General features: G+C 37.8%; 1 protein-coding gene across 24 annotated transcripts in view; it reads left to right on the forward strand.

Annotated features, from left to right (window-relative positions):
• The window catches only part of PTK2 (protein tyrosine kinase 2), a 222,910-nt gene that overhangs the window by 174,888 nt on the left and 23,953 nt on the right, over positions 1-24,069 (forward strand). For 23 of the 24 annotated variants that reach the window (XM_042786022.1, XM_042786023.1, XM_042786004.1 and 20 more), the window contains 9 exons: positions 1,733-1,817; positions 6,533-6,633; positions 7,896-8,011; positions 9,526-9,626; positions 10,826-10,915; positions 12,239-12,443; positions 19,040-19,151; positions 22,036-22,122; positions 23,001-23,138. In XM_042786022.1, the coding sequence (XP_042641956.1) occupies positions 1,733-1,817; positions 6,533-6,633; positions 7,896-8,011; positions 9,526-9,626; positions 10,826-10,915; positions 12,239-12,443; positions 19,040-19,151; positions 22,036-22,122; positions 23,001-23,138 (1,035 nt within the window). Of the gene's footprint in view, positions 1-1,732; positions 1,818-6,532; positions 6,634-7,895; positions 8,012-9,525; positions 9,627-10,825; positions 10,916-12,238; positions 12,444-18,121; positions 18,403-19,039; positions 19,152-22,035; positions 22,123-23,000; positions 23,139-24,069 lie in introns of those variants that run through there. The other variant, XM_042786027.1, reaches the window with a different exon arrangement.

Genomic DNA, 24,069 nt, shown 5'->3' on the forward strand with positions numbered 1-24,069 from the left:
TGTATTTAGAGGATACCGAATGAAAAATGTATGTATACATATAGGATCTTATTGCTCAGATGTAAGCAATTAGAATAAGACTGTCTTTAAAGGCTGATTTACTGTGGGATTAATCCAAAAGTGTCATTTAAAATAATGTTTGCTGCTCAGTACACAAACTGTTGCCAGTCTGATACATCCTCACTGATTTGTCTCCTTATCTGAAAACAGAAGACCAGCAAAACCCTGATACTGGGCCTTTTCCTATATTCATTTTGCAAAATGTCTGGAGTATTTGCTGGTTGCAGACATGGGAACTTTTCCTTTTGATGCTGATGTTGGTTATGAGATGTTTCAAAAATTTTTATCTGTAACACCAGGAGAAAGATTGGTCTGGCAGGCCTCCAGAGGTCTCACCCAGTGTTGATTATTGAATCCTGATTTCAGACAAGAATAAAATCATGTTAATTTACCACAAGTTTCTCAGTTTATGGACATGTTTTATGTATGAGAAAAGGTTTTAATCAGTATTTTTATGCAAAGTCCATGTGAAGAGCTATGTTATGAGTAACTTAGAAAATAGCCATTTAAGCTTGCAAAATGCACGTATTATTCTAATTCTGATAATGTTTGTCTGTAAGAATAACTTTAAAATAGAGCAAGCATGAGCACAGATAGAACATAACTGAATCTCCAGCTCTCACTGGCCTTAAAAACTAGGTGAGGACATACATCTACCCTGTAGCTGTTTGGGGAAAGGTTCATTTGTAATCTTCTCATTAAGCAAAGCACAGTTCCCAATTTCCCAGTTGGAAGGAAGGCATGCTAGTCCTTGAGCAGGCCTATACCTAATGTAGAATCTTAATTTTAAAACACTTCAGCTGCTTTCAAACCATTAAGAACTTGTATGAGTGACAACATCTGAGCACCGCATGTTACTGTGAGGATACACTATGTTGTAAAAATACCATTTGCTAAGTCATGATGTTTTGAAAACTAGTGAATTTCAAACACCTAAAGCTTCTTCTCAGGAGAAAAACACTTGCAGCTTCTCTGAACTTTGCAACGTATGGAAAGGATATTTGAGAAACACACCAAAGCAAGAGATGAAAGGTGCCGCCTGAGCTAAGAGGCCTCCTTTGGGCTGTCTCAGTGCTTCTAATTTTTCAGTATTCAGAGGATAAGCAATCAGATGGTAAAATCTGTTTCTGATTTTGAATACATGTGTTCTGTTTTAAGCCCTTGATATAACTGATTGTGAAGCTAATATGTAAAATCTTTGTTTTACTTGCCTTTGTAGTTTGAGTTCAAAATTATAGACAGTCTTTGCTCCTCAAGAGCCACAAAAAGTGATTTGTTTGGCTTTCCAGGTTGCTTGCTTGCATAAGCCAATTGTGGTTTTTAGGCATATATCTACTTGTTTCCTCTGCTTTTGCTAAATATTGTCAAGAATATCCTAAATAATGCCAAAAGTTTACAGTACTATTCAGCTAAACTTACAACCTTTTATCATAATGCTTTGTATGATTTAACAGTTAAAACAGATTGTTTCCTAGGTGCATTAGATGTAAATGTTGCATACTAGGTGTCTTGATTATAGTAATACTTTAACACTGAAGCTTTCAAAATGTAATTTCTTAAGTAAAGATATTTTAGTTAATAGTAATTTTCTCTAAAGGAGTTTTGCTAGAATTGTAAAGGACTTGACTTTTGGTGGGCTGTATTCCAGTTATTTCTCAATACTGTTTTTCAGGAAAATCCAGCTATGGCTGTTGCAATCAAAACATGTAAAAACTGCACCTCAGACAGTGTTAGAGAAAAATTCTTACAAGAAGCCTGTAAGTATTAAAATACTTCTTTTGAGGTAGCTTCAGTAACTGGTCCTTGCAAAGACTGCAGCCATCTGTGCCAGAAACTTCTGATACTAATGTAGATCTCTTATTAACATACAGCAGGACGTTTTCCTCTCCTACAGTATGTGCCAGGAAGACTGTTTTACATCCTTGCATTGCCCATGTCTGTGCTTACATGTGGATTCTTTGATTTTCTAAATTGAACTGTGATGTCTGACTCCCATAAGGCTTCAGAACCAGTTTTGGGGTATTAAAGATCTGATCCTCTGTTTCTTTCTTTCTCCTTAATGAATTGAAAAAAGCATAGCACTTGTTTCACTTACTTTAGAAGGTCAGATGGTTCTCTTTGTTAACAAAGTTGCTAAAAATGTTAAGTCTAAGAGATCTGTTTTGAAAATTCAGAATTAAAAATGATGATGGAATTAACCAATTTTCTAAATAATTGCCCAGAAATGTTGCATTCCCCAAATGGTACATTTCATACATGGAGGAAGGCTTTTTGTTGGCATGAATATTAACAGAAAACTTCTGCAAAAATGTTGGAGTTACTGATTTTTCTGTTTAGTTTTGTAAGCAAATTAAGATACAAGACTTAGGCCTTAATTTTTGTCTATTATCCTCTGCTATTGTATATCTATAAATCTCATAAAGGTATTGTATTATATCAGTAAATTATTTGGTTATGGCCAGATGTTACAGTATACTTTTATTCACTGTTCCTTTGTTTGAGGATTTTTTTCTAATTGTTCAGAAAATCTGTGTTCTTGGCTAATGGCTTCTTATTTTTGGATGTCAGGTTTTTCTTAAATTACTATAATTTTTTTCCATTATATTTCTAACTGTTACAAAAGTAAATACAGTTGCTTATAGTAATAACTTAGCAGTCAAAGGTAGGCTGCTGTCTCTTAACAATGTAGAAAATAATTGCTCATTGAATGCTTCTTATTATGCTTTGAGCTTGACAGATTAGGAAATGCCAACGTAGTAGACAGATAAATAGTGCTTTTCAATTTTGATTTAATAGTTTTGCCATTTCTTCTTTTCTTTTTTTGTTCTAATTCCCATCTGTTACCTTTCCCTTGTTTACATTCAGATTGCAAACTCTCTCAGAAGATACTGCCTCCTAGTTTTTAAAATCATTCTTCAAAAGGCCCAAATGCAATATCAGGAGAGGGAGAGTTGGATATTTCACTGAATTAAGAAAGTTTTTTCCTAATATTTTGATATTTATATTATGACTATTGGGTTTTAGTTGTTTGCTTGTGGTACTTTTAGTGTTGAAAAGATTTAGTATTGATTCTTGCAAGGAGAAACGCCTCAGAATAAAAAGTAGATGAAAGAAATTGTTTTTATGAGCAGCAGCTGTCTCTTCATTGCTGTCTGCTTTTGCATAGCAATATATTGCTATTAATGCATTTGTATATACTAAAATACAAACCACCTGATTTGGGTAGATTTGTATTGATCATCCACTGGCTTTTTGGTAAAATGCTCCTTTCTGCAAGTAGTTAATTTCTCTTGTCTCTGGAATCTGGATGACAAAATGATACAATAACCCTCCTACCTTTTAGAATTTGTGAGTTTGTTTGCTTATTTAACTTCTGGGAATTACTTCCCATGATGGAGTATTTTATGTTTAAAACTGGTAAGACAATATGATATAAACCTATTTGTGTTATTTGCCTTTCCATTGCTTTGATAATTAAAACTGTATTACTGCTTCATTTTTACATCAATAAAGCAACATTTCCCATGTTATAAAACATTGTAAATTGTATTAGATTAGATTAGCACAAGAAAACCCTAAAGCTGAATAATTGGAGTTTGTTTGGAATATACACTTCATTTGCTGAGATTTTAATACTAACATTGGGTTCCACTAAACTGGTTTAGCAATGCATACTTTTTAAAGGTGTCAGAAACAGCTTCCCTCTCTGAAATTCTATTTACTGTGAAAGAGAAGAGGGGAGTTGTCTGACTGAGAAATCTAGTGTCAGTCCTGTGTAGTATTTTAGCAGTTGTTATTGCCCATTTGACATTTCACCATATTGTTTATTCTTTTTTATTAATGTGATAAGCTACATCATTGATAGGGATATTTGTTTTATTGATTTTTTTTTCTGTATTATTCGTAAGACATTCATATTTTAAAGAAGATATCTTAAGTTTGCCCATATAGGTTTCTTTGCAGGAAAATATGTTATTAAACTATTACAACATTAGGTCTTGTAAACAGCATTGCCCAGGGACTTTTCTTGGGTTTTGTGGCATTTCAAGAAGTGTTGTTTATACGGCTGCTGTGTACCAGTGTACTGAAGTAGAATTTATTGCTTATAAGAATAGGAATCTAAAAACACCTGCTGGTTTTAGCTTATGATTAATTAAAAGCCAAAAGATTCCATTTTTTATTCTTGTCCAGTTTTAGGCGAACGGAGGTAGTCTTTCCAGTTTGGTAATTGCAGTGTATTTCTATTGACACTACAAATTGTCAATGTAAAACCGACACTACTTCAGGATTAAGTTACGGATGTATGTCATGCATATGTTGGTTGAGAACGACTTAATTGGAGGACTGATACTTCATTTAACCTACCAAATACATCTCCCCAAAACATAAATAAGCACTGAGTCAGTTGCCGAGGCGAGCAGCTCTGATGCTGGTACGATGGGGGAACCTGAGGGGAGCGGAGAGGCCCGGCAGCTCGTGCCACAGCGGCTGAGGGGACCTGGGCAGGGCCGGGAGCAACGGCGGGAGATTGAACCGCGGTGAAATGGAAACCAGCCCTCAGCGGCCGAGGCGAGCAGCTCCGGGGCCGGCACGACCCACACCTAGAAAAGCAACCCCCCAGGAGTGCTAGCGAGCAGGGCGGGCAAACGGGCTGTTGTGCCGTGCTGTAACTCTGCCAGCTCGACCAGGGAGCAACAGTGTCTGCCCGGCACGAGGCCCGGTCCTCTCTAGCTCCGCACCCACCGTGACGCGCGCAGCTTCCTAGTTTTGTATTCTTTCTAAAGTCCACAGAACTCCTCTATTTGAAAATCGCAGTTCAACCTGTATCGCCTTGAATTCATGTGAAATCAATTTACACCAGTTAAAGGTGCAAGCGAGCAGCTCCGGTGCCGGCACGACCGGCCGCGGTGCACAGGGGGGGTTTCCCGAACTGGGGGAACCTGAGGGGAGCGGAGAGGCCCGGCAGCTCGTGCCACAGCGGCTGAGGGGACCTGGGCAGGGCCGGGAGCAACGGCGGGAGATTGAACCGCGGTGTAACCGCCATTAGCAGTCACTCACTGCAGTGGTGAGCTCCATGCCCGCACGCTCTGCATGATGTGCAGGGACGTTTCCTGAACCAGGGCAATGCCAGGGTCGCAGAAAGCCACCAGGAGCTGGCAGCTGACAAGACTTGGGCGAGGCCAGGAGCAACGACGGCCAACCCCCACGGCTGAAAAAGGCAGCGCTGGGAGAGCACTGGCAACCAGGAGTGCTGTGAATACGGCGGGTCAAACAGGGCACAGCATGGCAGTTTGTGTGGCCAGGTGCTCAGGGAGGGTGGCATCTGGAAAACAAGCTATTTTCTTCTGGGGGGCAGACAGAGGTAGCTTCCTGTTGAAACAAAACATCTCCCAGCCACGGCAGCTGCAAAGCTGTGACTGAAACCCAAGTGGAAGTGATAAAACCTTCCTATGTGGACCTATATCCAGGCTGATCTCCCAAGAACTGAAAGAGCTGCCCAAAGTTGCATGACATAGACCTGCTTGAGTGGGTCCAGAGGAGGCCACAAAAATGGTCAGTCGGCTGGAGCACCTCTCCTGTGAGGACAGACAGAGAGCTGGGGTTGTTCTGCCTGGAGAAGAGAAGGCTCCAGGGAGACCTTAGAGTGACCTTCCAGTACTTAAAGGGGGCTACAGGAAAGATGGGAGGGGACTTTTTAACAAGGAGTGTAGTAATAGGATGACTGATGGGGAATGGCTTTAAACTGAAAGCGGGTAGATTTAGATATAAGGAAGAAATTCTTTCCTGTGAGGGTGGTGAGGCACTGGCACAGGTTGCCCAGAGCAGCTGTGGCTGCCCCCTCCCTGGAAGGGTTCAAGGCCAGGTTGGACGGGGCTGGGAGCAACCTGGTCTGGCAGAAGATGTCCCTGCCCATGGCAAGGGGGTTGGAATTAGGTGATCTTTAAGGTCCCTTCTAACCTAAACCATCCTATGATTCTATGATTTGTATGTCTTATTGCATAAAATATACTGTGCACTGCTGAGACTGAAAATTTAATTAACTCCATGGAAAATAAAATGAGATGTGAACATAATGATTAAATGAGATTTATATCTGTGTCATAAATTGACACATTTTTTCCAGACATTGAATTGTACACACTCTTTTCTCCTTCTTCCTCTTTCAGTAAAAGGGCACAAGTTAATTGGTCATACTCTGGATTGATAGGTCATTATGTTAACTTATGTTATGCTCAACCAGGGCACAAGAGCCCTGCACCTTCCACAGTAGTTTACTAAAGCAAGCAGTATTTCATACTGCCTGCAGAATATTAAATAACCAGACATTATTGCTTGCAAGAAGTTGTTTTGAGTCCTGCAGAACCGTGGTTTTATTCTCTGGTCATAGGCTAAATGTTTCTTAACTGACTTTTTTTATTTTTATTTTTAAAAAAGTTTTTATGTAACACAGCAACTTGTTTTTTCCTTTTAGTAACAATGCGTCAGTTTGATCATCCTCACATTGTGAAGCTCATTGGAGTTATTACAGAAAACCCAGTTTGGATAATCATGGAGCTCTGTACACTTGGAGAGGTATGAAGAATCCTCATGCAACTGTGATCTTCTCTTTTTCAGCTAACAGACACCTTTAAAGAAGACTGAAAAAAATCACTTCTCAGTACTAAAGCAAAGGCATGCTCCTCAAATGTGATATCATACTTGTTTGTAGAATTATGGACTCAGTAACAGGAGTGGCAGAATTTGATCTAACTCATCTACTGAGAGAACTGCATCAGCTCATACCAAAGTGATTTAGTCATAGTTTTCAGAGAATTCAATTGCTGTTCCAGACTGAGAGCATGACCTGTGTCAGGATGATGATAATGTGATATCATTTAAACTGCATTTGCAAACATACCTTCTAGAAGTGAAATTACATGGTACATCTTTTATTCTTCCTGAGTAATAGAGCATTTTCCATTCCACTGAATTTCTTCTGGGTTTTTTTCTGTGCAGTCTCCGCAGCAGAGGCCCTAAATAAGATGACTTTCCTCACTATTATGCCTTTTGGATGAATGGTTTAAATGATACTAGATCTCACTTTTTATAATTGATTTGTTTCCTTTGAGCCACATGTTTCTGAAAACGTGAGGTGAAGTGGTTTTTCATACTGCATTGTAAGATAGTCATCGTAGTTATCAAACTGCCATACATTGTCCAAGAAAAAAAAGTCAGAAAAACATGTAGTGGAGAAGTAATTTTCTGTCAAAAAATTACAGATTTCCTTTCCAGTGCCCAAATCACTTTTCAAAGCCTTGTTTTAATTTATAAAGAGACTCTTGTGGCACCTTCCATTAGGTCCTAACTGCCTTATACTGGGCATATAGCTTATAAAAGTTCTGCATTGAGATTGGCTACTGTGAGTTAAATCCAGTTGTAGATTAAAATTAGTGTTTCCTAAACAATACTGATCTAATTGGTGTTCTGATTGGCCATATACTGTGTCCAAAAACATACACAGTTGCCAAGGGAAGAATGCATAAAAAGTCCAGGAGTGCTTTACTCTGGAACAGCAGCAGCACATGCTCTCAGTCTTCAAAAGGAGCCTGAAAGCAATGCACCAATTTTTTTCGTTTGTTTGTTTGACTAACAGTTTTCATGTAGAAAAAACTGCTTGAATTTAACCCAGAGTCAAATTTTTCATGGCAAGTGATTTTCTTTTCTCATCCAGTCTTAAGGGAAGGCATGCCCATTGACACTCACGTAAATTTTACAATCTGAGATGTATCTTGTTCAAATTTGTTATTTTTTTTGTTCTAACTTCTTTCCTTTTTTTTCATTCTTTGTGCAAAAAGTTGAGATCATTTTTGCAAGTAAGAAAATACAGTTTGGATCTTGCCTCTCTGATACTCTACGCTTACCAGCTTAGCACAGCACTTGCCTACTTAGAGAGCAAAAGATTTGTACATAGGTAAGATTTTATACATATATGTGTGTACGTGTAGGTTTTTATTTGTAGCTACGTGAAATTTTAGTGAATACGAGGTGTGTTAAATTACTGGATTTTTTTACTGGCAGTATGCTGGCTATTAGATATATTTGTACAAGTGAAGTCAAATGCTTACAACATATAATTGGATTCTTTGAAGCCTTCCTTTTGTGTTTCTTTTCCTTGATGTGTGTTGAATGTGTAGCAGCAATACTTTGAAACTCCTGAAATCTACTTACCTGTTTTATGTCAGTCTTCATATTAGTATGTCATTTTTTCAGATGCTGGCACCAAAATTACACCCTTTTAAAGAGTGACACCTGCTGGCCCACTCATAGATTGACTTGGAGATGGTGCCAGATGTTAAACAGAATAGATTTCAGCTGAGTGGTTCCTTTGTGGTTACAATATTTTTTAAAGCTGCAAGGCAATTGTAATCTTCCAAATATACAATATCAAACAAGGGGCAGTCAGCTTCTTAGGCAAAGAACAGGGGAAACTAAATATTTACAAAATACAAGTACTTGCTTAACCAGAAGATGAACCTAGATTTCCTTCTGGGTGTGTTTTGAATTTTATTCCCTTGAATTTGAACATGAGCTTTCTGGGGAGAAGAAACTGGTTTTAGACTCTAATTTTATGCAATTAAAAGTTCACAACACTCCAATTATCATGTACCATTTAATTTTGAACTTGAGCGTTTTATGTGTATTTAAATACTTACATTCAAATTATGTGTGTTGTATATATTCTAGATGCAATCGCATATAGATGTAAGTATTAGGTATGTATATATAAATAGCTATGTATATGAAAACATTGCAAATAACAGACCCTTATGATTGTTACAGATACTTGAATTTTGGCCAAGTAGATGTTTATTTTTAACTAGCAATAAAATTTCAAAATACAACTTATACCATACTGAAATGGGAGAAAGTAGCACTGTTGAGTTTGCTTAGTCAAGCCAGAATCAGCAGACACATAAGGTGGGTTGTCTCACCTGGGAAACTGCAAGAGGGAAATGCCCAAGTCTTTTCATAATCCCTGTGGCATCACTAAAAACTGAGCTCCTTATTAGGAAGCCTCTTACAGAACTGAGATCTTAACCCAATTCCTTACCTTTGCAGAGTTAGGAGGCAGATTTTCTTCTTTCCGTCAACTCTAATTGCCAAAAATTGTTCTCCTGTGATAGTTAAATAGATGAAGAATAAAACTTTTTCTTCTGATGTTGACATTGACAGTTATAATTTCGGATGACAGTTATTACTTATAAGGATTAAATGTACTGCAGCATTTCTGCAAGCTTCTCAGAGTCAGTAGACGAATATGTAATTGTCTTTTTCTATATATGTGCAGTCAAACCATGACTAGAAAATAATTCAGTCCTCTCAAAGGAGTTTGATACTTCTGGGTTTTAATAATTTTTTTTCAAATGATATTTCACCACTTCGCATTTTTAAATAACTAGAAATAATGTCTCCTCTGATTGACAGGGATATTGCTGCTAGAAATGTGCTGGTGTCTGCCACTGACTGTGTGAAATTAGGTGACTTTGGTTTATCCCGATACATGGAAGACAGTACTTACTATAAAGGTAAGTTGACACTCTGGACCCTTCTTGCAGACCAGTTAGAACACAGTTGCTTCTCACAATACTGAGTTTGTTCTCAAAAGGAATTAACCAGATTTTCTTGGTCTAGCTGTTGTATTTGTATAAAAAGGCAAGCTATTCAACAATCTAATAAATGGCAGTAAATTCCTACATGTATTCTTAAGAGGAAGAATTACAGGCTCTGATTTAAGTTGCAAAAAGTAGGAAGTTTGTGTTTCGGTAAAATTCCACTGTTTAGGACAAGCTTATAGTGCTTTCTTCACGTTTTTTAGAAGACTATCCACATTTGAAGCCTGTTTGAGATAATATTCATGGCATTATATGGGTAGCCTACAATGAGTTCAAGGTTACCTACAGATAAACTTTGAGTTTGCGCTGACTTTGCATGATGCATACTTCAGATGCCACTGGACTAGGGAGATTCAGTACAGAAAAGTCTTTGAAGCCTATTTTTTCCCCCATTTTGTATGGAAAGTGGCTCCTGCAGCTGAGATGTCCTGCAGTGCCTGATAGATGGGAAATACAACAGGAGAATAGAAAATGCATGTAGGGTACCAAAGAGTAGTGTTTCAAATCTGGCGTATGTTATGAAACCATGTATTCATAAATCTAATCTTCAATATATTTCTATTTTCAGTCATATATTTTAAATTATCCTTTATCCTGTCCTCTTACACTCCATTATGGTTCCTCATTTCATTTGTCTCTTACCACTGTGAGCTACATATTGTTGGTTTGTTGCTGAGAGGGATAATACTTTTACATGATCATTTCTTGTTGTGCTTTTGGGGTTTGTTGTTGGGGGCTTTACTGGGAGGTTTGAGGGATTATTTTGATTTTTATTGGTTCTTTTTTCTGTTTTATGTAATCCCAAATGACCTAGCCTTTTTTGATTAATCATTTAAAAACACCTAATCCCTTGCTGAGATTTTGTGGCGGTTTCAGATTTGATGCTGGTACCTTTTTAACTGCAATTGTTGCATCTTGAAATAAGAATTAATTTAAAACTTGAAGGAGGTCCATCAGTCTGGATATTTAGGCAAAGTGCTGCTCTTCTCTCTAGATAGAGGACTACCAGCAGAACTGGTCAGACAGTGCAGAAATCTCTTGTACAGAATTTGGTAGTTGAAGTGGAGCTCAGTAGTAGGATGAAAGCCTGCCTTGTCTTGCCTTCCCTGTAGCTTCCAAAGGAAAATTACCTATCAAATGGATGGCTCCAGAGTCAATCAACTTCCGACGGTTTACCTCAGCTAGTGATGTGTGGATGTTTGGTAAGTGAACACCAAATGGTGGAGTTTCTTAAGTGTCCTGTCGGAAAAGTTCGATGCTTCATCTTAACTACTGTAAATAATTTCCAGATATTTGGCACTGTTTTGACTTTCTGAAAATCCAGTTTCTTCCAGCACATTTTCCATCTCACTATTTCTCTGCCCTTTTTCTGCTCAGTAAGCTGAAAGTTTCATGTGACTTTTTGCCTCTAATAATAAGCTGACAGAAATGAAGGTACAAGGAAATTAGGTCATAGTCATAACATAGAAGATTTTTTTACTATTGTTTTCCCTCTGTTTTGTTTTTGTTACACCATTGTTATTTGCTGTTTACATTTTATATTTTCACTTTTATGGTGATATGCCTGCTTCCTTGCTCAATGCATAGATCAGCCCATGTGATGTCCCATTTCCAGATCTTTAATGCTAGATTGCCACTTAATTTGTCTTTCATAGCTCCTGCTAGCTTACAAAATATGACCAGAAGCTGAGTAAAAATAAGGATAAATATAAATATCCTGAAGCCTTGATCTTTTTTTCCTAAACATGCACATTTTCATATGAATCTGATCACCTGTGCTCACACTGGTCTGGACTGCTGGTCTGGACAGACAGAACAAAGATAGGCTGTTTAAATGAACAAAGATGATGAGACATAAAATAAGAGCAGGACAGTCAAGTAAGAGCTCACCTTCTTTACAAAATAAAATTTTAATGTTTTTAAGTAAATGTTATATGAATTTTGGCAGGTTTATAGCAGTTTAAAAACTCTTAATACAGTCAGAGTTAGAAAAATTAAGTTTGTGGAACATTCTGGCCAATCCTAAACTGACAGACCATTTTTCCCTTTGTGCTTTTAACATAGTTTCAACAGAAACTGTGTTATTACATAGTTTCAGCACAAAAAATTTGGATCAATGCCAGCGTTAAAACACCCTCAAAGTGAAAATACATGTCCAAACAAGCCGGTTGGAACTAGTCAAAGGGAAAAGCAAACACAGCTCATTTTACCTCATAAAAAAAGTAGATTTGAATATGAGCAACCACTCAGATTTACAATAGGTAAAAGGTGGTTAAATGTGAAGCCAGGCTGCTGTGAGCCTGCTGTGGGTCAGGCTGCCTCATAAATAGTTCAGGTTGCTACAGCGTGTGTAATCCTACTGCACATCACTGCTCTCTGCTGCCAGCCGGTAAGTCAAAACTGATTCTCTAGTTACATGTTTCAGAAGAAATGGCATTGTTTGGCTATACAAAATTGGGTTGCTGTTTTAACAAGTTGTGTTGTTTGCTCACGCTGGGGAAAATCTTTCTGTGTGTGTTTCTCAGGTGTGTGTATGTGGGAGATTCTAATGCACGGGGTAAAGCCCTTCCAGGGAGTGAAGAACAATGATGTGATTGGGCGAATTGAGAATGGTGAGCGGCTCCCAATGCCTCCAAACTGCCCTCCTACCCTCTACAGCCTTATGACCAAGTGCTGGGCATACGACCCTAGTAGACGACCCAGGTTTACCGAACTTAAAGCACAACTCAGGTAGGGTCATACTTCTGAAAGGTCATTTCCTTGTTCAGAAATATTTATTTTTACTGTATCTTCTGTTACAGTATTTTCTTTCTCTGGAAATAGTGTGTTAAGTTTTATCTTCAGAAGGCCACGTTGTTGCTACTCTTTTAGAAATCTGGACCTTATCTGTTGGAGAAAATTAGACTAGGCAATAAGTTCAAATAACTGGAAATATGAATCACCTACTTTCTCTCCCAAGAAAAACTCCAGATTTTGCAAGCAATTTGTTTATAATTTTAGCTATGTGTGCTGCAGTCCTTGGGGAGGGACGTAGACAGAATTTAGAGTGATTACCTAGTCAAACATGTAGTGGACAGTTTTGCTGTGAAAAAGTATCCTTTTCAAATAAATGAACCACCAGGTGAGTGCTGTTGAAAGTCATTTTCATAACATATGTATCACACTAGTTGCCCTGTGGCAGCTGTGTCTGCGCAGTTCTGGAGCTTGCAATAAATGCATCATCATTAACTAGAAATTCTTTTGTCCTTTGTAAACCAGGATATAGACTACCTTATGTTTCTCCTGGAACAAATGCGTGCACACACTTCTGACACCATTCACAGCCTAGTTTATTCTGCAGTAATTTATTCCAGTGTCCATATCTCCATTTCACCATCCCCAAAATGGGAATGATATTTAAACTTTGAAACATTACTGAGATACTGTGCAGACACATTTGGTGTTTGTGACCACCTTTGGGATTTTTTGAGTTCTCAATATCTATTTTGCCTAAGTCAATATAAGCTTCAAACAATATGTAGGTATTGCACACTGTAAATTTATGATTGGATTTGTTGCAATTCATTGCAAATTCTTCAGTTTTTTGTCTTGTTTCAAAGTTGTGCTCTGTGGCATGTTTTATTTTCATAATATCATTTTGTGCTGTCACTGGATGTTCATGGTACAAGATAATTCATAGGTGGTTAAAATACAGGACCATTTTAATATAATTATGATGCTGTTTCAGAGTTGCTGTATGGATAATATATCTGCCTTTAAGTTTTTTCCTATTTCTTAAAATTTCATACAGTTCCACCATCTGTTACTCTGGGAGCTCCTGTGTAGGCTAATAATTTACATAGCTAGGGGAGGATGTAGCCCTTCTCACAAACAACTTATCATCCTATTGACTGTATGGAGTTAACCACAAAGGAAGGAATGGTAGGGCTGGGTAGGGATTGCAAGGAAAAAATATGACATAGTTGTGTGATTTGGGTAATAGGTGGAAATTGGCAATTCACTTGCTGCTTTTTTTTTTTTTTTGGCTCTGGAAGAATAGAATTCTTTTTAATTTGTAGTCAGATTGTACTGATAACTTACAGCTGACTGGCATGGAGGAGAATGAAGCCCTAAAAAAAAAAGGTGACTAGGAAGATGGCTGTGGTGTGTAAACCCAGGCAGGGCAAAGAGTATCTCACCAGCAAGGGAAATGGATGAGTAAATCCTGAGGAAAAGTAATTGTGTTGTGGGGGTGAAGTAAATGTAGGCAGTAGTGAGAGAGAGTGATGGCAACAATGCTTATAACAGTATGAGTCTGGAGAGGGAGAGGGGAAAAAAGTGAAAGATGTGGAAGACTATCACCAGATAAACAGGATAGACCAGTGCCCAAGGGCCTGTCTCTCCCTGGAAATGCACAGCCAAAGGGCGAGAACCAATACTCAAAACATGCAGCAAGTCAAATTCTCGTTAGTTACAAGACAAAATGTTTCCCAGTGTGTGTTGGTAAGCTCTGAAACAGGTCACCAAGAAAGACTCTGGAATTTCCATGCTGGGAGACTTTCAAAACTTAAGTGGAAAAGGCTCCGAGCAACCTGACATCACCGTGTGTGGATCCCAGCTTCACCAGGAGACTGGACTCAAGACCTCCAGGAGTCCCTTCCAACCTAAGTGATTCTCTGGTTCTAGATGAAAATTGCACCAAGGGGGTGGGTTTTTTGCTCTTCTAGTCATGCTAAAAGATTGAAAGTGTTGTTTGGAGGACAGCCTCTCTCCTGGGGTCACAGCAACCCTAAAATCCAGTTTTTACTCTATTCTCACCAAAGCAGAGGGTCTTCTGCCACTCCAAACTGGTGACATTTATCTCCTGGAAGTTAGGCAGGACAGTTGTCCTCAGGGCTTCTTTACACTGCTTACAGACAGTCAGCCTCTCGTTGGAAAGATTGCCAATTCCCTTATGATGAAGCAATCTCAGGCAGCTAGGGAAGATTGTGTTTCAAAACCCAAATTCCCATGAACTTGCAAAAACAAGCCATTTCCCTGGTGGCCTTTTCTGTGTGGTGTTGCTGCTGCTTGTTCTGGATCCTATCCAGGGTAGTCTTTTCAAGCTGAGAGCAGAGTGGCTGTTTGCTTGAAGCCAGTGATACAGCACCGCAACGTTCCTCTCTGTTTTAATGAGAAAACATCCAGGGCTTTGGGAAAAAAATTCTTTTCTGCATCTGAAATAGCATTGGTGGGAGCATAAGCATTTCATGTGTTCTCTCTTTGTTATTTGAAGCTTTTCCCATTTTGTAGTAACATCTGCTTTGCACAAACTTTATTTGCAGCTGCTTGTGCAACATAAAGATGCTGATTTCTGTAGAATTTATATAGTGTTATTAGGGTAGTAACGGGGCCTGTTATTTTATTAGTATTTGATCTGTCCCAATTGGATAGGGATGAGTTAGTCTTCACAGCAAATGCAGAAACAAAGGGGTGGATTGTGGATTTCCAAATTTAATTCCTCCTCGCATCCTAGATCCCTTCTTCAATTTTGGGGAGTGGTAAGGGTGAGAATAAGTGAGGTGCTACCCTGCTAGTCCTGCAATTTTGTCACCGATTGGGCCAGAATTAGAATCTGTGGTATTTTGATCAGGAAGCATGTTTTGCCTTGTCAATTTTGTATAGAAGAGATTTTTAATCTTGCACAACATGGTAAATAATACAAGAGGCCCTTTACAAAGTGTTTAATGTACCCATATCGTGCAATATCGCTTTTTCAGCATTTGTCCTCAGAATGACTCCTAGCCACTTACTAGAAGCAGTCACTTACTATACTATATTTGTATACTGACTATAACCATAGACTCATACATGCATGTATTATTAAATTTAATTTTTTCTTTGCTATGTTGAATACACTGCGGGTGTGTATTACTAAGGTAGCTTTTTTAAAGTCGGTTTCCAGGCTTGTGCTTGCGAGTCGTGCCCTCAGTGTCCCCTTGGTTGGTAATTCTGTTAAAACTGGCGTTGGTTGCAATGGAGGTTATGCTGGATTTTAATTTTGAGCTTTCAGATTAATGTAATTGCAAGACATTGTCACTGCATCATTAAATGAATTTTTTCTAAAGGACCTATCACTAACTCTTTCTCCTAAAAAGAGCAGAATAAGCAGCAGTTCTATCGTTGCTGTGGTAAGAGTGTCGCTCTGGCCCTCTGTTGGTCACTGATGAGGCAGCACAGGTTTTAACCAAGTGGATGAACCCACTAGCATCCTAGCACTGCAGGTCACATTAAATACAGCTCCAAAAAGGATGGGGTAAAAAGTAAAAATTGATTTATGCATTTAAATTTAGTTTTTATGACAGCAGTGACATAGTTAACTGATTGGAACTGGACTTGAGATTTTTTGTCACTGCATTTGATGTAGGTCCTGAAATGTTGCTTATAAATCAGAGACAAAACTGGTAAGAGTGAGGGCACTTTGAGTCCTCTCCTTCTGTGGCATCTTACCAGAAAAATATTGTAACGCATACTTGAAAAACATGATGGAGGCTGCAGAATGCTTCATTAGTCTTTTGCTCTTTGTCAGTGACCATTAGGAATAATCCTATAATCCATATGAAGGTGCTTTTAAATTAGGGCAGTATGTGAAAATATGTTCATCCATATCCAGCTTTGCCCTTCTGATGGCCCAAGACCACACAGAAAAAAAGAAGCTGTGTGTTCAGAGTCAGCACTTACTTTAGGTTCCCATACCATCATAGCAGTAAACACTGGTATTACTGTGCTTTTTGAAATGTAAGGATACTGAAACTCCCAGTAGGTGTTTCCTTTTCAATGTTACAAGCCAATGTCAGTAAAAAGATTTCTTTGTAAATTAATAAGTTTATCAATTATGCAAACATTTAATGGCTGAGATTTTTCATCAGACTTAACATAGCCAAGAAGATGAGTTAAGTTCATCTGTACTACCTCAAGATTTGCTAGGGAAATGATATGAATAGAAATACTTCTTTGCTTGCTCCTCTTTGCTGCTAAAAATATATGCAGTTTGGGAAAATATGCCTAGATCTGACTTTCCTGACCTTCTGCAAATTCTAATAGACTGTTCAGAGTACTTGAGCAGCTGCACTGAGTAAAGGTCAAAAATATCTCTTGGCACGTTTTTACTCCGTCTATGGATTGGTCTTCCCTTTGTAAAAACAAAGACGCTTCTGTGAGTCATTTATATTCTTTGTGTTTTTTTGAGTAATGCTTCTCAGAGGCATTTCTATTTTATATTCTTGTCAGCAGTACTCAAGGGCATCCAAGTACAAATTCTGCTGCAGCTGATCAGCCTTTGACCAGGCTACTTAGTGGGTTGCTGGGGAAAGGACCTACCCATGACACAGGTGACAAAAGAGCAGAGTGGGATGAACTGGAGTTGTAAAGCAAAAAGCTGAGCCTACGTTACGAAAAACAAGTCATTTCGGTAGAAATTTGTAATTTCCAGTGATGTGATTGAAGTTAATGGTATTGTATTGAATACCATGACACCACAAATAAAATGGCTTTGATAGCAAGGCAGATAGGTATTGGTGTTTCATTCCCTTTTACGGAAAAACAGGACTGCGCTGTGACAAATTACACTCATGGCCCGAAATTGTCAATAAGCCATCTCTAAAATTAGTTAGCTGCTTTTAGCCAAGTCCTGTTCCATTCTTTTGCTCAGATTAGAGCAACTCCTATATCAACAGCTTTGTTAGAAATCTGTATTTTATTTGTGCAACGTCTGGGTGGACTTCTTTGTGTTGATTTGTTGTGATTTTTTTAAGTCTTGAGGTATTTCTTGAAAGATCATAGTCATGGGTCATGGCTATTGATGCATGTTGGCTAATTTCTCTTGCTACATAAAGATGCATGCTAAATATCATAAGTGTGATCTAGGTTTAAAACAGTGGTTTTTTGCTAGTTCTTCATGGGTTTAAGTAGGAAATGCTTCATTTTCCTTATTCTGAAGGAAGAGAAAGGTAAAATACAAAGACTTTATCTTTTTAGTTCCCTCTGCTGGGCTATAGCTGGGTTTCCATGGTAATTACACCAGGATGACTTCTGCAAATAACTCGTCTGATTTTGGTTTTGTTCCACATTCTTGTGTTACTTCAGCAATGATGGACTGAAATTGCAGCAATACTTATAAACTTGGTTTATCTGCAGTGAGGTGAGATGACTTCTCGACTTCTCTGCTTTTTAAAAGTGACTTTTTTTTTTTTTTTTGGCCGAGTAAGGAAAGGCAAAGTTCTTGTCTCCAGCCAAGCAGGAATTTATTCTTGAAATAAGCAGTAAAGTTCCAAGATTAGAATAGATTGCTGTAGTTGATCTCATTCCCTGCATGAGTAATTCTGGGTGGTTATTTAGCAGACTGAACAGGAGATTATAAACTCAGAACCTCGCTTTGTTTTTGAAAACTCTTGAGTGATAAAGAAGCTGGAATAGCTCATTTACAGGATTATCTTTTCACTGGGGATAGTGATATGTAAATAATCTGCCTTACTCACATCTCCAGACTACCCATGTAGTGTGCAGCTCCAATGAATTTGCAGCTCTCTATTTCAAAGCTTCATTCTGAGTATTTTTTAAATGGCAAATATCCAACATTAATAATCCACATAGCAGAACTGGGAGGAGGCTGCTGTGGGGGCAGCAGTATCATGCTGAACTTCAAAAAGTCTTTTTAATAGTCAGAACAGTGGTAAGTAGCGAACTAGTTTTACTACTGTCTTGTACTTTGTTAAAAAAGTAGCCTTTTGACCTGAATGTTTAGAAGCTGAGTGAATACTGTCAGATATTTCTGTTTTGCTAAATTAGTTTGCTAAATGTGTTCCTGGTTAGGCTAAAATGTAAGAGCTGAAAACATAGTATTTAAAATGTATTTTGACTGCTTTGTTTAAAAATGAAAAAAAAATCCCAGTGATCTGAAGCTCTGTTAAGTTTCAGTAAAGAGCATTTTCAGTTTGTTTTGAACCTTTGCAGCAGTTCAGTAGAATATTTTCTTGTGAAAAATGAGTTTTTGTGCAAGTAAGTGCTCGATTTATTGTCTTTGAGGATTTCTCTGCGTAATTACACATCAAAAGATCTGTTAACATGCAAAAAAATTTTGTGCAAGATCAACCACAGCTTTCTAAAAGCTCAGTGCTGCTTCTGTTGTTAAAAGCACTCTGATACTGGTTTTCAGAAACCTAACCAATGTAAGTAAAAGAAGTTTGTGTTTCAGTGCTCAATCACTTTGTTGAATAGTGTTCATTAGTCTGAAAAAGTGAGACCTCTGGGGGAGAGGTTTTTTAGACATTGAAGTGGAGTTTTACTTAAATATAATACATTTTTCTTAGTACAATACTGGAGGAAGAGAAGCTGCAGCAAGAAGAACGAATGAGAATGGAATCCAGGCGACAAGTCACAGTATCCTGGGACTCAGGAGGATCAGATGAAGCTCCTCCCAAGGTAGCTAAGACTGCAAATTATATGTGTTTAAAAAACAAACAAAAAAGCTCTTTTTCTTCCATTTATTTCTTCAAAGCCTCCTTTGACAGGTTCGTTCAAACAACAGCATTCTGGCCAGTTTTGTCATCATCTGCTAATACTTGCCTGAAATGACCCGGCTCTACTTGAACTCTTACTAGAACTGATCCATGCTATAATATCACACTAACGATTTTCTGTTTCTTGTTGTTTAACTTGTAAAAGACTATCATAGTTGCCACAGAATTGTTTCCTGGCCTTTTTTTGTTTTTCTTCTTTCTTACGGCACTCCTATGAAACGTTAGCTAGTGAGTTCCCAGATCAGCTTCAAGTTTATTTACAATACGTCAGTGAAAGGGTAGCAGTCAAGTAACTGCATTTTCCTTATTCTGGACAGAAAATTAGCAGTTTGCTTCCAAGGATTTATGTGTTCTGTTTTACACTTAATTTTGTTTCATTACGTGCCTGTCCTGTTTGGATGTCACTGATGTGGTCTGCAGCTGTGGTATTCCACACTCACCAGTTGCCAAGCACTGTCTTCTCCCAGTAACTTGTCTGCTTCTCACTGGACTTATTTTTGCACTTTGAAGGATCGAGTCTTTAGTTTGAAGAATTGAATTTTGGGATGTCACCACTGTAATGTGGAATATTACCTGTGTCCTGATCAGTTTGTGATGAATTCCTGTAGCTGTATACGCAAGCTCTAGTGCTGATGATTTCAGTCGTACTCATGCGGCACCTTCTGCTGCACACATCCCCCAACAGTCACAAGAATGCAAGTTATTTTTATTTTGTTTGTTTCCCCATACCCAAGTTGTTGCCTGATAGATTTCCGAGCTTGGTTCTGCATTTTGATAGCTTTATGGAAACCAAGAAATACAGGCAGTGGAATTGTTGCTTTCATTTCAGAGTTAAAAACAGCAAACAATCCATCAACCTGTTTAGTGCCCTGAGATTAACTAGCAGGATTTGGTGTATATGTAAACAGATGATATTCCAAGTTACAGAAGCAGATAAACTGCATAAATTGGAACAATATGCTACTTAATTATTACAACCTTGTTTGAGGAATTTGTTTAGTCTTGAAGCTTTGGGGCTAAGCCAAATAGAGTAAATACCTTTTACTAATGTAATATATGAGCTACACCATATTAGAAATTACCATCATTAGAGCTTTGTGTGTGACATATAAACTGAAACACTTGACAAAAGATATCTTAAGACTGAAATTAATTCTACCACTGCATATCTTTTTGAGGGGGTCAGTATGTCCTCACTGTACATGGGATGCAGTTGTTGGTTAGGGGTTTTTTATAGTATTTTTGTGTAAAATATGGAAGTGCATACTAATGACATTGAGCAAGTTGAATTCCATAGATAGGAGATCTTAAGTATCTTTTAAGTTACTATCTAATTTTCTTAAGGTGACAACTGATTTTTTTATTCCAACAATTTATTATAAAAGTTTTAGGTCTTTATAGGTCTTAAACTCCGTTTTATTTACAGCCTTAAACTCCTACACATTCTCAAATAATTCACGGATATCACAATTTGTACTATGAAATTACTTGTATCTCACAGTGACTTCCGTTAGAAACCTAAGATAGAAAATATCCTAGTGGAAAATGATAATGACATTTTTCATAAAGTGATAATAAAATAATGTAATCTCAAAATAATGTGGTAGTTGCCTTTAATTTGCAGAAGGACTGAAGGAGTCCATTTGCAGTATGGTGAGGTTTGGGGTCTTTTTCCTTCTTTGGTTGAATTTCTCCCCCTGAAACACTCAGCAGAACTGTTCCTCATCCAAAAAAAAAATATATATATATATATATATATATACACCTTTGTAAGTTGATATCAAACAAAATAACAGAATGCTTCTGCTTGGAAGATACAAGTATGTTGTTCAGAGCAACATTTTCCATCATTACTTCTTTCAGTAGTGTGAGATTCCTATACATACCTATTCTGGCAAAAGGATGATCTGTTCAATGTGTGCAGAAAACCAGGCTCCTTTCCATGCAGGTTTTTGTAAAAGTACTGTCCGAATTTCTGATGACTTTTCACATATATTTCTGTGATTATACATTTTGAGTAAAGTATTGCCCTTCTTCTGAAGGAGTAAAACAAGATATTCAGATAAAGACTCTTGATAGCTGTTCTTTAGCTGTCCTTTCTACTAAGAACTAGTTCTGTCTTGTTTTTTCTTGGCTGGGGATGGGTTGCAAAACAAAGCATGGATAATGAAGCGACCATGGAATTCAGAATATGATCAAAAGCACCTTCCATGCTGAGGCAATTAGTTACACAGAAGTTAATTATCAGAACTAACTTTACTCATAAGAATAACACATGGAAATATTCATGCTAAACAAACCAGTTTGATTTGTGTTCTGGCTGAAGCAAAAGAATTTACTTTTGGGAACAGTCACAAAAGCAACACATTAATAGCAAAACTTTAGGTACTGCAGATCACGAACTTGGAAACAATACTATATGTGTACCTGGAAACTTGACCTAAGAATTACATTCTTAGCTAATATCCTCTCTAGAGTTAAACAGCACAGAGCAGGTCATTCAGTGCAAGCAATTAAATATACACAAATAATCCACAGAGCAAGCATTATTTATTGACATACCTAGCAAATAATTCAGCTGCATCCATTTCCAAGCAGAAATGGAGGAAAACTTAATTTTAGTTGTTTAAAAAAAAATGTTAGTCATTTTAGAATATTTATTTCAGGGGTTTTTTTGAGCATGCTTTTCTGATGCACAATCTGTAAATGTTTGTCTCACTGAAAAGTAATTTTCTGGTTTTAGTTTTTTGTTTCTAAAGAAACTAAAAATTCCTTTACATTTACAGCCCAGTAGGCCTGGTTACCCCAGTCCGAGATCCAGTGAAGGGTTTTATCCAAGTCCACAACATATGGTACAGCCAAATCATTACCAGGTATTACATTTAACACTGTGCATGTATTTTTTCAAATGTGGGGTTTATAACTCAGTTGTGGCTGGTGGGGTTGATTCACTTCTTAGGCGGTTTAGTTTCACTGAGTTCTGTTAAATGGCTTTTTGTTTTACATCAGAACAAACCCTGAACTGAGCCTGGTAAGTTTAGTCCTGATGACAAATATTTTCATAACTGATATGGTGCTCAAATTCCTAAAACTGCAATGAAACACATCAGGCATATTCATATTTATTGAAGTAATGTGGTGTTCATGGTAACATTTATGCTAAGCTATGAAATTACTTGCCTTATAAAATGGCTTTAACTGGTGGACTTTCTTTGGACTTACTGATACTCTGCTCCCTGATGTTTCTCTGAAACATTTTTATTTTCTGTTGGCTGATAGCCACGTTTATATCTACCACATAGTACACTCACAGGTTTTGCTTTTCTTCGCTGCTGTAGAAATTCTTAAAAAAGTTTGTTCATCACAGGACTTTGATCTTCTTGACTGCAGTGGTTAAAACACAGTTCCTAATGATACTCTTTTGATAGGCATTCTCAAATAGTTATAGTTATCCTCAAAAGTTATGGTTATATTTCTATATATTTATATATAGTAATAGTTATCCTCAAGTATCTATGTTATGGTAGGCATCCTCAAAGACTTAAAAAAGAGGGCTTGTGTCATATTTTGGCTCGGCTTACTTCTGATGTTGTTTCCCCTCCTCCCTCTCAGTGACTGCTTAAATTGAGTCATTTCTGCACTCTGATTTTTTGCTCCCTTCAGGAGGGGAAGCTATTAATTATGACGAAGCATAGGTCTTACTAATATAACTTCTTTTCTTTTTTCTTCCTCTCCCTTCCCCCTCCCAAAGGTGTCTGGCTACCCTGGTTCTCACGGGATACCGGCCATGGCAGGCAGCATTTATCCTGGGCAGGCTTCTCTCTTGGATCAAGCAGATTCCTGGAACCATCGGCCTCAGGAAATATCAGTGTGGCAACCAAACATGGAGGTATCGTGAAATTATACATCTGTTGTTGCACTCTGTGCAGTAAATACACTTTTTTATTATTTAGGTGCATCTGGAGATCATTGTAGGAAAACTTAAGTGTTTCTCTGGTATTTCTGAAATAGCCTTACTGCAGTGGATTGGAAGTCATGAATTCTGTTCTTTGAAACAAATCCTCCTATGTGAAATTGGTCATAAAGTATACTCTTTACACAAATTCTTGATGAAGTTATTAGTAATTATCTTAACTGAGTAATAGCAAATATTTTGTGTTTGTTAAAAGAAGGCTTTGTTGAAACTTACTGCTGTTAATAGATATGGGAACATTAATGTAAAAATAAATAGTATCATTACTGTTTAAAAATACCTCTCATGGGAGATAGCCAGCATAGCTAAAGTATCTGAGCCTTCTCCATGACTTATCCAGAACAGAGAATTAAATGGTCTCCAAAACTGTTCTTGAGTTGTATTCCTGTTAGGTGCTTTTCAGCCTGTCATGATTTCACAGATCCGCTGCAAGGAACATCAAATTAATTCCCCCTTTAACATTATGTCATATTTTTTTTTCCTGTTCTCCTCCAGTATTTTATACTTTTTTCATTCCATTTTATCCTCCCACAAAGATTAACTTTGTGCAGCCTCTGTCTTAAATGTTTCCTCTCTAACCAATGCTCTATTCCCTGTGCTTCTGATAAACACATGATAACAGCGGCGTACCCCTTAAACACAGGTGAGCAGATAGGTGTCCAAGTCTTCAGTTTGCTTTTGCTTACTCTGGGTTGATTCAGCTATATATTCTGCTCCTGCAGCTTGCTACCATGCTGCTGTTGTTCACACTGTAGGTAGTTGAGGGTTGCAGTCCCAAGTAGTTCAACATCCCTGACTCATAAAACAATTCAGTCAAACTATCCTGTGCTTGACTAAAGTGTTGGTG

Source organism: Tyto alba, unplaced genomic scaffold (assembly GCF_018691265.1).
Source record: "Tyto alba isolate M040663 unplaced genomic scaffold, T.alba_DEE_v4.0 Super-Scaffold_9, whole genome shotgun sequence".
NCBI lineage: Eukaryota > Metazoa > Chordata > Aves > Strigiformes > Tytonidae > Tyto > Tyto alba.